At 44.7% G+C, this 15,407-nt stretch overlaps 1 protein-coding gene across 1 annotated transcript in view; it reads left to right on the forward strand.

The window, feature by feature from the left end:
* Positions 1-15,195, forward strand: part of FBXO48 (F-box protein 48) — a 134,452-nt gene extending 119,257 nt beyond the window's left edge. The window contains exon 3 of the mRNA XM_069608359.1: positions 14,673-15,195. Coding sequence (XP_069464460.1) covers positions 14,673-14,834 — 162 coding nt within the window. The 3' untranslated portion in view covers positions 14,835-15,195. The remainder of the gene's footprint in view (positions 1-14,672) is intronic.
* Positions 15,196-15,407: the final 212 nt, after the last annotated feature.

Below are 15,407 nucleotides of genomic sequence, written 5' to 3' on the forward strand. Positions count from 1 at the left end.
TTTCTTAAGAAGAGGGTGCACAAGGGAGTGCTTCAGGGGGGAAGGGAAGACTCCAGTGGCGAAGGAGTGATTGCAGAAATCCGCCAGGGCAGGAGCCAGGGAGTCAATGTGATCCTTGATAGTTTTGGAGGAACAGGGGTGAACCTGTTTCGACGAGACTTTCATAGATCGGACTTGTCTAGAAACCTTGTCTGGAGAGAAAAGGGGAAAGGTAGAGAAGGAGGGAAGAGGGGTGGCAGCAGAAGGGCCAGAGGAAGAGCAGGGAATAGGGGAGGGGGATGAGAGGAGGAGAGTGAGGACAGGATGTCCTGAGTTTTAGAAATGAAGTGAGAGGCCAATGCCATGCAGAGGGCTTGGGAAGGGACAGGAGAGGTAGAGACTGCGGCAGGATTGGCCAGTTCCTTGCAGATTTTAAAGAGTTCAGCCGAGTTGTTAGATGCCGCAGAGACGCAGGCTTGGATATGAGCTCTCTTCTTGGTGAGGACGGAGAGCCGGTATTGCCTTTGCAGCAGGCGGCAGGCCAGTTTGTCAGAGGATGAACTTGAAGCACTGCATTTCCTCTCGGCAACCCTGCACTTGCGTATTAGGCTGACGAGGTCTGAGTCATACCAGGAGTTGCACTTGGCTTTGGGCTTCAGGCGGATTCTCATGACAGGGGCAAGGATGTCGAGAGTATCAGATATAGCAGAGTGGAGAGTGGAGAGGGCTGTGTCAGGGTGAGAGTCAGCCGGGGGGGGGGGGAGGAGGTGAGAAGGTGGCAGAGAAAGCCTCAACTGACAAGCGCTTCATGGGTCGGGTGACCGAGAAGGTGGGTGGCAGTGACGGAGGTGGCTTGGCCTGCGGGGTAGGGAGGGTGAGGTGGGAGGATAGGAGAAAGTGGTCACTCCAGGAGAGAGAAGTGGAGAGAGGGATAGAGAGGGGAAGGTCTGAAGAGATCAGAACATTGAGAGTGTGCCCTGCAGAGTGAGCCGGGCCAGAGGGGAGAATAGTGAGTGAGAGAGAGTCGCAGAGGTCACGAAAGAGTTCAGAGGGGGGACAGGAGGCATCCAGGTGGATGTTGAAGTCTCCGAGAAGGAGGAGTTGAGTGGTTGAGGCCAGGAGTGAGGAGGAGAGGTCTGCCCACTCAGAGAGGAAGGAAGAAACCTGACCAGGTGGCCGATAGATAATAGCCACAGTAAGGGAATGGCTAGGCGAGAGAGAGAGCCTACAGACGAGGCATTCAAAAGAGGAGTAGGCCTGCGTAGGAATGATAGAGGCAGGAATCCACCCAGGGAAGATAAGGGCTACGCCCCCACCAGATCGGTTGGGCCTGGGCGTGGAGAGGATCTTGTAGCCATCAGGTAGGAGCGTGTCAAAGCTGGTGACAGAGCTGGCCGTAAACCATGTCTCAGTGAGACCGAGGACATCGAGGTCAAGTTCTTCAAGAAGGCGGCAGATATCAGAGGAGTGTTTGACAGCGGAGCAGGAGTTAAGAGTGGCAACCTTCATCTCTTTGATAGACGCTTTCCGCGCCTCATCAACTTCCTTTCTTCTCCTGCTGTCCCCTCCCTCCTTTCCTTGGCTACCTTGCCTTCCCCCTCTCTCTTTGCCCCCTCCTCTAACACCCCTTGCGTTCTTATCCTGCTTGATCTCTCTTCTGCCTTTGACACTGTCAACCATGCCATCCTGCTCAACCGTCTCCGTGACAACCTGGATATCACTGGTCAGGCTCTGGCGTGGCTGACTTCTTTCTTCTCCGACCGACCCTGCCCGGTCAAACATGGGTCCTTCCTCTCTGACATCTTTTTCTCTACCTGTGGTGTCCCCCAGGGATCTAACCTCTCTCTACACCTCCGCAGGGCGTACCTCTGATCTGTACCCCTTCCCGGAAGTCCTTCAAGGAGGGCAACCTTCTCCACAGGGTCGGTCGGAGAAGAAAGAAGTCAGCCACGCCAGAGCCTTACCAGTGATATCCAGGTTGTCACGGAGACGGTTGAGCAGGATGGCATGGTTGACAGTGTCAAAGGCAGAAGAGAGATCAAGCAGGATAAGAACGCAAGGGGTGTTAGAGGAGGGGGCAAAGAGAGAGGGGGAAGGCAAGGTAGCCAAGGAAAGGGGGGAGGGGACAGCAGGAGAAGAAAGGAAGTTGATGAGGCGCGGAAAGCTCTATCAAAGAGATGAAGGTTGGCCTGACGGCCTTGGACCAAGATGGTTCCATTAGAGTAGACATTAATGATGACCTTAGAGGAAAGGAAGGAGGCCAGGAGGGCATCCCAACGGGTACCACCATTAATGTGAGAAGAGGAGAAAGGCGAGAGAACAGAGACCATATGTGGGGTCCATATATCTGGAGAAGGAACGACAAAGAGGATGTCGGTGAGAGTTTCCTTGGAGGAGGCACTGATGTAGGTGTCAGCGATAGGGAGGCCTGGGTTGGAGACCAGGATGTCCTTTTTAAACTTTTTCCTACCAGACTTAGTGAAAAGAGCAGGATAGTCAATAGTGAAACAGTTTGAAAAGATGGGGGGGACAGAGAGCACCATAGAGTAGGTGGGAGAGGAGGGGGTCCAAGGGGTAGGCAGACAAGACAGCGAGAGGCAAGTGAGCAGGAGAGTGGCACAGGACGACGGTACTTACGCGGCGAGCGCAAGAGAGGCACAGGACATTCTAAGATAGGAAAGAAGACAGACCTAAATTTGAGAATCCTAAAGAGGGAGAAGAAGGCCTAGGTTTCACAGAGCAACTTTAAATACGGTGACAGTGCATGTTATAACAGGTAGAAAATCCCACCTAAATTAGAGAATCCTAAAGAGGGCGAAAAAGGCCTAGGTTTCACAGAGCAACTTTAAATACGGTGACAGTGCATAGTTGACACAGTGAGATCACAGCTGAGTTAGTTGGGCAAACCAGGTGGACACAGTGGACAGGGGGCACCAGACCAATGAGCAGGGTGACAACAGGCGTCCCCTGCGGACACCTGCAGACATCACCAGGAGCCGCCTGTCAGGGAGCCGCCCTTTGCCTAAGGGGCCCTTAGCCGAGGGGGCTGTCGGGCAGGGGGGCTGCCCAGGAGGGCCAGTTTAAACCAGAGAAGCACCCAATATGAGTGGAGGGGGGTGGGTGGGCTGGTAGGCGGGAGGGAGGGAGGACCAGGAAGTGGCTGCAGGGGGCAGGGGGGGTGGAGAGACAGCGTTGTTACACATTGCGGTAGATGGACTCTGTGGTCCCGTGCCCGCTTGTGCGGTATCGTGCGGAAGTGCAGTTCCAAGATGGATGCCTGTCGGATTTCTCCAGCCGACAGCTACGGTCTAGTCTCTTCACGTCCCTCCGAGAGACTACGGACCGCTCACGTGATACTATATCCAGACTCCAAGCCAAGGTTTCATCGCGTCGCTTCTGTTACAGACGCTCCGTGAGTTCGTTATTTGAATCCTGTATTTACATGTCTATTAGTCCTTGATTACTCTTTAAACTGTCCAAATCTTGTCTTTATCTATCTCTCAGAGATTATCTCCATTCAATCTTTCCAATCTCTGCTACCTTCGTCTTCAGTCCAACCCGGCGAACCCTGCTCAACTTAGCCGTCTATAACACCTCCTCCACGGCATTATCTTCTGCTTTGAATCCCATTTGGGTAAGCTTCTTATTCCCTGAGTCTTCTCTTCTAGCCCCGATTAGAATCACTTACCTGTCTGTTCTTGCAGACCTCCTGCCTCTCTTCCGTTGTTCTTCCGAAGCCCAGCTCAGACGTTTCAGTCCCAATCCTTCCCTCCAAGGGTGAGAACTTTTCCCTTCCGCCTTCTCTTTTGGCTGTCTTCCCTTTTTACCTTTCACTGATACTATCTATTCCTCTCGTTTACTCAGAAAGGATATCCTGTGCAACTTCCGTTTGAAACCACCTCTCAAGGATTCTCCTGCTTACTACTTCCCGATCGACGAGCTTCCAGACTCGACCAGGGTTTTCTTCCCATTAGAAGGTTTCCCTGGCGATCCTATCCTCTCCCCCGGTTTTCACTTCTTTCCGGGTCGGAGGGGCCAGGATTGTTTCAGCGGAGCTTTCACTGCTGCATTTGACTCTTCCACATTGGATTTCCGTACTGTCAAGGTGAGCGGTTTTGTTGAGGTGTATTACCGCTTTAAACTGTTTGCAGTAATTCATAACAAGCGTGCTCATAGCGCGGGCCTTGAAAAAATATATAAAAATAAATAAATAGTCAAAAAACACTCACTGGAGGCCCGGGGGCCCGTGCTGGGCTGGAAACAGCAGTCTGGGCTAGCGGCGACCGCTCACGCCCGCTCAGCTCTGCAAAGAAGCGAGCGGGGAGAGCAGCCGTCGACTAGTCCAGGAGGGACACAACAAGCCACCAATCAGAGTGGGGGGGGCGGGGCGGGAGGGAGGGAGGACCAGTAAGTGGCTGCAGGGGGCAGGGGGGTGGAGAAACAACGCGCTAAGAGCGCGGGCCTTGAAAAAATATATAAAAATAAATAAATAGTCAAAAAACGCTCACTGGAGGCCCGGGGCCTGTGCTGGGCTGGAAACGGCAGTCTGGGCTAGCGGCGACCGCTCACACCCGCTCAGCTCTGCAAAGATTCTTATGGGGCCTTCTTTGCCATGACAATGCAAATTCTTATTCAATTCTTATGAATATGCCAATTCTTCTTTGCCATGCCATGCAAATTCTTATTCAATTCTTATGGGGCCTTCTTTGCCATTACACACCATCCCTGTGAGGACCTCTATGTCATCAAACAACATCCCAGTGGGGACCTCAACATGACCACACACCATCCTTTTGGTGGACTCAGTACCATCATATCATCTCTATGGGGACTTCAGCATCATTACATACTATTCATATTCACATACCCTTTTATGGCCAATTGGGTGCATCTGTGGCTTCATTTGCATCACCTGAATGCATTTCCCTTCACCTTTTCGGTATTTTTGGTAAAATCAGCCACTATTTTTGTCAGTGTTTCGTTCAATATTTTAACCTGAAGATAGGATGGAATTAGCATTTATATGTCCAGCGCTAATTCCATGAGAGGATTTAGCCCTGGGGAAATTAACACTGGTTTTCATTGCTTATTCCTCCAGCGCTAATTTCTTCAGGGTTAATTCCACCAGAGGAAGTAGCGTCCATTTTCAATAACCCTTATATCAGCAGATTGATCAAAGTGGCGCAAATTCCATTACTGCCACTTTTTCCCCTTACAGATGAACTTGTAATGAAACTAAATTAGAATCAATTAAACATTAACCCTGTGAATATGTTTGTATAATCAGACAAAATGTGTTGCCAAAATTCAATTAGTTCACATATCAGACTATAGACAAGATGACATCAGTGCACATAATGTGTTGTCTTCACAGTGTGGACAAGAGGACATCACTGCACATTATGTGTTGTCTTCACAGTGTGGAATTCAATATCATCACACACCACCCCTATGGGGACTTCAACACTATCACAGAAAAATAAGGATGTAAAGTAAGTCAGATTGTGATTGCTTTGTTACAAAAGTAGCCAATGCTTAAAATGAATCTGGAAGTGTTTGTGCAGTGAGGGAAGACTTACGTTGCGTATCAATTATATCCAATTCTGTAAACATACAAATTACACAAAAAACAGCTTAATTTAATTATTTTACATTTATATGCAGAGTTCAGGCCATTTAAAACATGATTGAATTTGTTTATAAATGGTTCCTATGAATCTGCGGCCTAAGCATGTGGGGCAACCGATTTATCAAGTGTGTTTAAATTCCTGTCCGTGTGTTGATGGCTGCAATACCACATCCAGCCTACGGGGGCAGAGCTGAGAAAAAGAAAAAAAATCCACACACCAAAATAAACACAGGTCCCCACAAGCCCATTTTTCCAAAAGTTGTAAAAATTGGCACAGATGTCTTTTAGGCCATTTTAAGTGATTTGGAACCCCACGGGGGGGGGGGAACACACACACCCCCCCCCATCCAGCTTGGCTTGCTGCTACTAGATACATGCCTGCTCCAGAATCGCCATCCCGCTAATCTGTAGCATCCAGTAACCAGAAGGGCCAGTCCAGTGACCAGATTTGCCCAGCTGATCCTGTTCCGCCAGATTTTCACAGCAGTCCTTGGTTAGACCCGATCCGTGTGATCCTAAATTAAAGTGGACTGTAAGTATTAACAGGAATCATAGAAAACCATAGCTTGCCTTGTCCTATCCCAATCTCTAAACCATCCTATCCTTACCTTAATAACTTGTAACATTGTCAGAATCCTTATTGTAATCCTGTCTTGATTTATCTTGCTAAGCGCCATTTCTTTAGTCATTTTTATCTTGTGTAAATCCTAAACTAGCAATCCTATTTCGACGGTCGGTCTGGTTCTGCCAGGCCAAGCGCTGGCGATCTGGGATTGAAGTCATGAATCAACTCCAGAGCTTACTCTGTCCCTCTTTGGTATTCTAAGCCTGAATACTCTAGAGTAAAATTATAGTAAATATTTTCTTGTCCAAACTGAGTTTCTTTTCTGTTTCAACCACCCGATTTTTCTAAAAACGCCTCATTCTACATTGCATATCTCCCTCAGTTTAATAGCTAGCACTTCCAGAGTGTACCTAAAACCTATAGCTACATCCCAACCCAAGAAGCGCACTCAAAATCAGTGTATTTCACCCATTTTTATTAAAAATCGTTTGGTTAATTTTAGGCAGGAATCAACGTTTTGGCAAAGTTTTACATGTGCTATTTCTGTTCTAAATTATTTTCAACCTTCCATTCCAATTCAAATTGTTTACGTTTGCTCAAACTATTGCTTATGATTGTTAGTATCTTTCGCATGTTGCTAATTTGTACCGATTTAAGGATTTTTGAACATTTTCAGTGTTTAGTCAACCATTTCCGAAATGTCATTTTAAACAGTAGGGATTCTAATCCGTTTTTCTCTCTTGTTTGGGGAGGGAAGGTTGTATTCAAATTCTGTTTATTATTCCTTATTCCTGATTACCTGCTGCTTCCCTACATCTGTTTAGAATTGCTTAGTTGTGGGTGGAGGAATATTGCAGGGGGAAATCCTAACTTAAGTGCTATCTTTCCAAACCAGCCAAATGTGTGCTATTTCTCTGGTGTTTTCCATCTGTGTTGCTTAAGGGTGAATTTAAGTGCATTACATACTTTCTTATCTGTTATTGTCACCACATTGGTGATTGCTGCTCCCTATTAAAAAAGTATATGTTTTGATTTCAATTTGAAATAAATAAATTATTACCTTTACCAACCAGCCTGATTCCTGGTCCATCGTGACCCAGGGTATTTGAAAAAGGGTGTGATATGAGTGGTGTAGCACTCAAAATATTATATATATATATATATATATAAATATATATATATATATATATAAGAATAAGCATTTTGGTTGTGCACTGCATACTAGGCTGAGACCAGGGTACATCGCCTGATTGAAATACTTAAAAGATTGTCACTCAGGGACATTTGTTAGGCGGCTACCTGGAAGGTGACACATACATTTACTCAACATTATTGTTTGGAGAATCGGCACACAGCAGACGTACAAACAGGAAGAGCGGTTCTGCAGCATCTATTTCAGTAAGGTAAGTGGCCGTTTTACCTGTCTATGACCACCTATTTAATATTGATTTACAATCTATTCACAGCATGTGAATATATGAAAGATCCAATGCTGGAGAAGGAGTAAATTGCTTACCTGTAACTCCTGTTCTCCAGCATTGGTATCTTTCATAGATTCACATGCGCCCTCCTTCCACCCCGGCTAGGTAAAAGGCCTCTGAGTCTACTACAAAATACAGTATGACTGGTCAGAATCTGAGGAAGGCTGAGTGGGAGGAGCCTCACAATTGATGTCCCATTGGATGGGGCTAGTACACCCATAACGAGGTGGATAGCACCCACATTTTTACTTCAACATTATATCTATAAGGTCACTGAGGATTCCCAGCTTGTCGCCGGGAATATTTACAGCATGTGAATCTATGAAGCATACCAATGCTGGAGAACAGGAGTTGCAGGCAAGCAACTTACTCCTTCTAGCCCCTGTTTTGATGTGGAGGGGATTGCAGAGAGAGCTTGCTATGCTTACATTGGAGCATTTTTGCACATCTGCTAGACAAGTGGAGAAGCATATATGCTTCACATTATGCATCTATAGAGCGCTTCCTAAAAGGTCTAGTTGAACTTTAGTGACTAAATAACTTAAACATATGTTCCTTTTCCCTTGAAAAAGAAATAGTCCCGATGGTTTCTGTGGCACTTAATTTGATGTTTCTGACAGCCTATTGTGTTGATTGGGGAAATGTGAAAATGATGACTTGATCATTTCCAAATGCGTAGCCCATTATCATTTATAATTAATGCTGTACAAAAATAGTTGACAAATTTATATTAATTTCATAGAAAGAAGCCACACGTTGAGTGCCACAAGAAAAGCAAGAATGGGGGTACTTAAAGCAAGCTGTACACAGGTTCGGACTGGGACAAGAAATAGGCCCGGACACCCAAAAAAAACTAGCCCACCCCTCGCCTCAAAAAGTGGCCCACACCTCACCTCAAAAAACGTGGCCCACCCCGCACCTCAAAAAAAGCGGCCCTCAAACCATCATCTGTGAATCGCGCCAATTCACAACTTTACAGAAAATGCTACTTATGGAGGGGTCATGTGTCTGTTACATTACAACACAACTCATAAAATAACATAACTTTGCATACAGTTCTGTGACAGGGTCCACAGCCCCAAGGCGCAGGAGTGGCATGAACAAAGTACACTACGAAAAATCTGGTTATGATTTCACTAATGTGATATTCATTTCATACAAGAATGGATCACCATATGTATCATTAATATATGTGTGTATAGATCCATATTGTCAAATTACTGTGAATGCAAGTAGACGTCCAAGGCCAAATGATAATGTTATTGTATAGCACTTACGCTTAAGCTCTTTTTTATAGAACAAATATGCATACAATATCACACAACTTGTGTTGGTACTCATTTATCGACCTCAGAAGGATGAAAGGCTGAGATGGCTCGAACCTGCAACCTGCAAATCACACACTCATCGCAGCAGCGAGCGCTCAACCCACTGAGCTGTCATATTGACTATAGTAAAATGAGCAATTATTCTGTAGAGCAATTATTTTGTATTATTGTGTAATTATTCAGCCTGCTTCGACCAGCAGCAGCACTTTTATGCACTTTTATGTGAACCTTTTAAGCCCAAGGCAGTCGATGATCACTGACACCAGTTATGCCGAACGAGGCTGACACTAAATGATCATAATAAAAAATAAAAAATAAATAACAAAACATGCACTGTGCACCGACATGGCGCTCAGCAACGCAGGTGCCAACCTTTGATTTTGCTAAGGAAACAGACATTCCCACACAGAGAGGATCGAAGAGCCATACCCATGCCCATCTCGAAACAACACATTTGAATACAACCCATTTTGCAGTAGGCATTTGAAAAAAGCCATAGGCTTTATACAGGAAGGTCTAAACATGCAACATCGCAGCAACTTACCTAACCTTCTGAGCTGTATTTGGGCACAGAAATCCTGGCCCACGCTGCCGACTAAAGCAGCTCACTGCTGCAGGCAGAGAGCAGAGTCTGTAACAAATCACTGGGAGGGAGCAGGCCGGGCTGAAGCAGCCCCTGCCCCGGCCAAACCTGCCGCGCTCCCCCAGTGTTTTGAAACACTGACCGCTGCTGGTGTCATGGGCAAAAGGCATTTGACCGCCAGCCCGCCGATTTATCAAAGACAGGTAATACTTCGGTGTTACCTTTCTCTGTATCTGCGGCTGGCCGGCGGCGGCCGCAAAGGATCTGTAAGTTACTTACAGATCCTTTGCAACTTGCGTCCTGTGAGGCCCTGGGGGCCAGTTCCTGAAGTGAGTCCGGCCCAGGCGTGGGCTTCAGGAAACATCCCCCAGGGCCTCTTCATGATTTCGGCCCGGCCACGGCCGAAGGGCCAACGGGTCAATCCGACCCTGGCAGTACATTTGTTCCATTGGAATCATTCTGACGATCTATGAATCATAACTAACTGGATATAAGTATGCATGTTTGGAGCTTGCGTTTTGCATAACGTTCGAAGGATACTCTGGCTGCAGCCAATGCAAGCCTTCCTTTAAAAGCGAGGAGCCTATTACCAGCCCTGCATTGAAAAAAGACTATAACTCCCAGAATGCATTGATCTATTACATGAAAGCCCAGGACTGGACCACGTGTGCTCATGTGACTTGAAGTCACTGTGTCAAATTATGCTGTTTACTTGCAGGCAAAACACGTTTGAGCAAGTAGGGAAAAAAGTTATTCTTTAGCCAATTCTGTTTTTTGCTGCCCTTTGCGTTTCAGCAAATGGGTCAGGACTTGGAAAGATTGAAGGCTAAAAGGATTGCGTTTAAGGGTATTACTTCCTTTGTTTGGTGATGTATGTGTCCACAAGCAATTCCGTTTGTATGTCTGTGTGTTTTATTTATTGTGAAAAAATATATGTGCAAAGGTAGAAAACAACCAGTAACAAATCCAAATCCAACTGTTTTGACATGTGTCTAGTGAAAACGTTTTCTTTGTTGCTAATGTAAGTTTTGAGATCACATGCCCCTGAACCTTCACCATTTGCCTATTGTTGCAATCACCTGTCCACGTTACAATCATGTGATACGTTTTGCCGGGACATTTTACCATACAACCTATTATAATTATTTGTCATGCAGTAAGGAGTATGGGTGTCACGGTATTAGTTTTATGGCGGTATGATAACCTTCTTGCCAAATTATGGTATACCATGGTTATCGCGGTATAGCAGGTGGAGTTAACTAATCTTAACAAATATTTTCTTAAAAAGGTCATAAATTGTCAGATTTATCGTCGCAAACAAAACCAGGCACCCAGGGCCAGGATTGGTCTTTTCAACATACTTTCCACTGAAATGCCACACCTTGCTTCCACCAAACACTCGTGTGGAGAGAAAGGGGGGGGGGGCCCTGCTGCGACTGGCAAAGTAAACTTAATTGCTTTTCTTAAGTGGTCATTTAGGCTTTTAGCTCTCCCACTGGCTACTGGTGAAGATGAACATGTTGCCATCTTGATAATCTGCATGCCACAGATCAATGGATGCTGATGGTAGTATGCGCTTGTGTGCATGCACGCGCACTCTCTCTTTACGTTACAGTCTTTAGTTTACTTGCGGGCCAAAAGGTGTTCAGTAATCAGACATGTTACCCTTTGGTATGGCAGCAGGGAATACCAGTAGAGATGAGTAAATGTCACGGTTGGAGATTTATATGTAAATTCAATGATAGAACCAGGGAAATCCCCCATTGTCATATGTTTAGAAAACATTATCCATTATAAATATATAAACCCCGAAGCCGCCAACCCAAAATATATCCTTTTCTTTTTTGGCACTGTATTTATTCTTCCTATTGATAGCATATTGATTTTGTGTCAGGCACGTGTGGTTTACGGAATGGCATTAAAAACTGCTCCAACTGAAACTACTTGTACATTGCCTTTTTGCATTTGAAGTTCTTTAATTATACCATTAGTCAATGCTTTTTAGTTAACTTACAAATACGCAGGCAAGATTTTCAAGTTGTAGCAAGGTAGCATTTTGAAACTTGTCTCTGCACATATTTAGTTCATCCTCCAGGAATCTAAGGCGGCTGCAGAATTGGTCTTTCATGGCGCTCACTCGTTGATCGCCTTGAATGAAAGAGTGACTAGTGGAAGTGTTATAATGCACATTTTGAGCAATGAGCTTGCTGTTCAGTCACAGGTCATTGCTTTGAAAATTGTCCTCGACTTGCATTTTTTTGGAACCACCTGGCATGGGCATTATGACCCCTCGCTTCGACAAAAAGTTAGTTTTCTCCCGTTAAAGGGAGAAAAGTCACTCATGTGCGGTCTGAAAGCCCATGTCCTTGTGTTTCTTTTGTGAAAATGTCATAGCCAACACAGACACACCAAAAGGTTGCATAGTGATCTAATCACTATAGCTTGTTTACCATCTGCCTGGTGTATTATGAAGGGTTGATGTCTGAGTCACCACTGACCATGTAGTCCTAAAGGGACAGCGTTCAGTGGACGCTGTTGATTTCTTTCTTGATTCTTGCAATACATACTCATTTACCTTCTTAAAGATAGTGGCAAACAAAAAATTAATTTGAAAATGACAAAGTTAAAATACATGTCGGCACAAATATGGCCTAGACCACCACCTCACCACCGCCCCATCATTACTGTTTTCCCCAGGTCTGATTGCATTAGGACCTTTGTTATGCGAGTTCAGAGGGAGGAATGCTTTCATGGGTGGTGTCACAAATTGAGAATAGACCTAAGAAATATCTCACCCCCATTGCTCTGGATACTTCAAATTGAATGTCCTGCCTGCTTGAGTCCAGTGCCATATGCAGAAGACGGGTAGGTGAAGGATCAAGTGAAGCAACAACTCTAGTGCCAATGTGCAAATCTAAACAGAGGACAGTGGGGGTGGAGCAGTTTATTTACTAGCAGAAAGCACTGATAGGCCCAGTGTTCACACAGTCTACAGCCGGGTCGGACTGGGGCATAAAATTGTCTCGGCTACCAACATAAAAGTGGGCCACAGTTGCAAATGGGAATTCATTCCTTTTGGAACACTGTTTGAATAGTACCCAAGGTGGAGATTTTTGATGAAATGTGATGCAAATTGTACATTTAAAAGAATATTTATTCAGCAACAGTGGCCAAAAATATTAGCCGCATAGTGAAGTCACTCATCAAACTGGCCCGCTTTGGCCAAAAAAGTGCCCCACTTTGACCCAAAAAACTGGCCCACACCAGCATTTTGCGTTTTTGGTTCGGCCATGGGCCTATTGCCCTAAAGGCCAGTCCATGCCTGGTCTACAGAGCCAAAGTTGTTTTTGGACATGCATCAGAAGGGCATCCAGTTCATTCCCCCCTTTGAATTCTGGGATGTGTAGTTCCCCATCTTTCAAATTGGTGGGAAAACTACAAATCCCAGAATTCTAAGCTAAAATAGAACGGGGTGGCTATCCGATCCATGACCATGAGAAAGTTCCTTGAATCTAAACCTTGGGGAGAGTAATTCGATATGCATGACTTCACTGGCTGTCCTTTTTCTTTTTTTTCTTTTTTTTTTTTAAACCATTTGCACAGCCAGAGCAAGAGCTGTTCCAATGTGTGATTGCTCAGTGCAGTAGGACCTTAACTTACTGAAATAATGGCACATGATGCCGGGCCAGGTTGAATCGATACATTTCTGCTCCTGCTGGCTGAGTGGTTGCTAAGCAAAGGGCTCCTGGCTCCACTGTTTTGCAAGTCACTGAACGTTTTATTACAACTGTTTACATACGAACAAAATAAAAAATAAAATGCTCACTTTCAGTTCAGGCCCTCAGCTCACCCTCGTGATGTCCCTGCGGTCTTGCAAATTGCAAATTGAAAATCGGGACAATCACCATAGAAGCTCTTACCTTTAGCACGGAGCAGCATGACTGTCTGAAAACGTTTAAAATCTGTATGCTGCCTTTCAAATAAATAATGCCCGAAACAAAATAACTTTGTTCTAGTTTGCCCATGAAAACCAGGTCTGGGGCACTCTATGAACTGGAGTCTCTGGTATGCTTGTAGAGCCAGTCAGTCAGCTCATCGTTACCAGCTTTGCATGGGTAACACAAAGGTTCAGGTACTGGGCAGCTTTCAACACAATGTGCGCAAAGTCGGCTGATCTTTGACCCTACTCAGGGGTGTTGCTAGGTCTGGAAAAGACCCGGGGCTCTGCTAATTTCGGAACTGTCGGGACTTGGGGCTAGCCAGCCTTTTGGTTGTAGCTCCTGAGATTCTATCAGGGGCTACAACCAAAAGACCAGGGGATATAGCCCCCTTAGCCCCCCTCCAGCAATGCCTCTGAGTCTTAATCTACTGATCACAGAGAAAGAGCGGTCACAGCAGCAAAGCTGCATTTACTAATGTGGCCTCACTCTCCCTATGCTCGTGTCTGCCAAACAAGGCCCCCTTGGCAGACGGCACATCCAACATTGCAAGACCAAGACTGCGCAGCACGTGCTTACTGCAGCTTTTCCAAATCAGATTGAAAAGCACACTTAACGGTATAAACGGTATACCGGTATAAACAACGTGACGGTTAACGGTATACCGTTATACCGTTACATCCCTAGTAAGGAGCACACATACACGTACTCCCAACAAATTGGCAGCTTTTGCCATCAGACAACAGCAACTATCACAATTTACTAGGAATTTCAATATGTTGGCATTGTACTTGCATCATTTCCTTATAAGTTGTTGATCTTTTTTAGCACTTCATGTAGATGGACCCCTTCTAAGCTCTGTATTAGTCAGTATTAATATTACCAACTGATGGTACACAATTCATGGCCCTCAGAATGATGAAGAGCCTAGTTACCACCTAAAAACCCTTAAAGATGCATAAGACATTTTGTTTCAAAATCTTATATGTTATTTGCGAGTTGTATCAATAACTCTACTTGCCCCAGTGTTGCTTTAAGTTTTTCTCTAAACCGTGATTGTGGTAAGGGACACTAAGACACTGTGCGCATGGAATTTGATATTGTGTGGTGTCAGCCAAGTATATTCTTGTTAGTTCAAGGCTTCTAATTTTGTCATTATATTTTAACAGGTCACTTTGATTAGGAACTATCGGAAGTGTACAGTGAAGAATGCATGGCTGAGTGGCAAATACAGCAACATCCAGTCATTTTCTGTCCTTCAAGAGAAAAGCATGTGTCCCATGGATGCAGAGACATGGGGAGAAATACTTGAAGCAGAGCTGGAAAGATAGACCATTGGAGGCCATTGTAAACACCTAAAACTGCCAGTATTTAAGGACAATTGTATATATTTTATGTAGGCTATTTATTTATACCTTATTGTAAATACATATATTTAAAGTTTTGTTCTTTAGGAACCTTTTTAAATTTGCAAAGACATTTATTTTTTATTGTATAAAAAATCTTTTTAACTGCATTTTCTGTAAAAATAGAAAAACATTACTTTCCACACTTAACGACCGTGCAGTTTTAAGAAAATACTGCTAAGCCTTTAGAAACAATTGTAGTGTTGTTGAACCAATCTAATTGTATTAAATTATTGAAAAGTTACTTTAGAATCACGGAAAAATAAAGACAACATTGATTTCTGAATTAGAATGATTATTTGAGTATTGTCATCATTAACATGCTTGTTCACAGCACATTAATGTCGCCTGTGAGGTGATCTCATAAATCGCACAGTTGAAATAATAGAAACATCTATTTGCGGGTCACTGCTAAGTTATGGTGCTTTTGTGCTCTCCTTAGAATGTAGATGCTTTTCTAGCAGCAAATAAGCAGTGTTTTCTGGGACAGATTCAGTT

Source organism: Ambystoma mexicanum, chromosome 4q (assembly GCF_040938575.1).
Source record: "Ambystoma mexicanum isolate Mex_15411 chromosome 4q, UKY_AmexF1_1, whole genome shotgun sequence".
NCBI classification, from domain to species: domain Eukaryota; kingdom Metazoa; phylum Chordata; class Amphibia; order Caudata; family Ambystomatidae; genus Ambystoma; species Ambystoma mexicanum.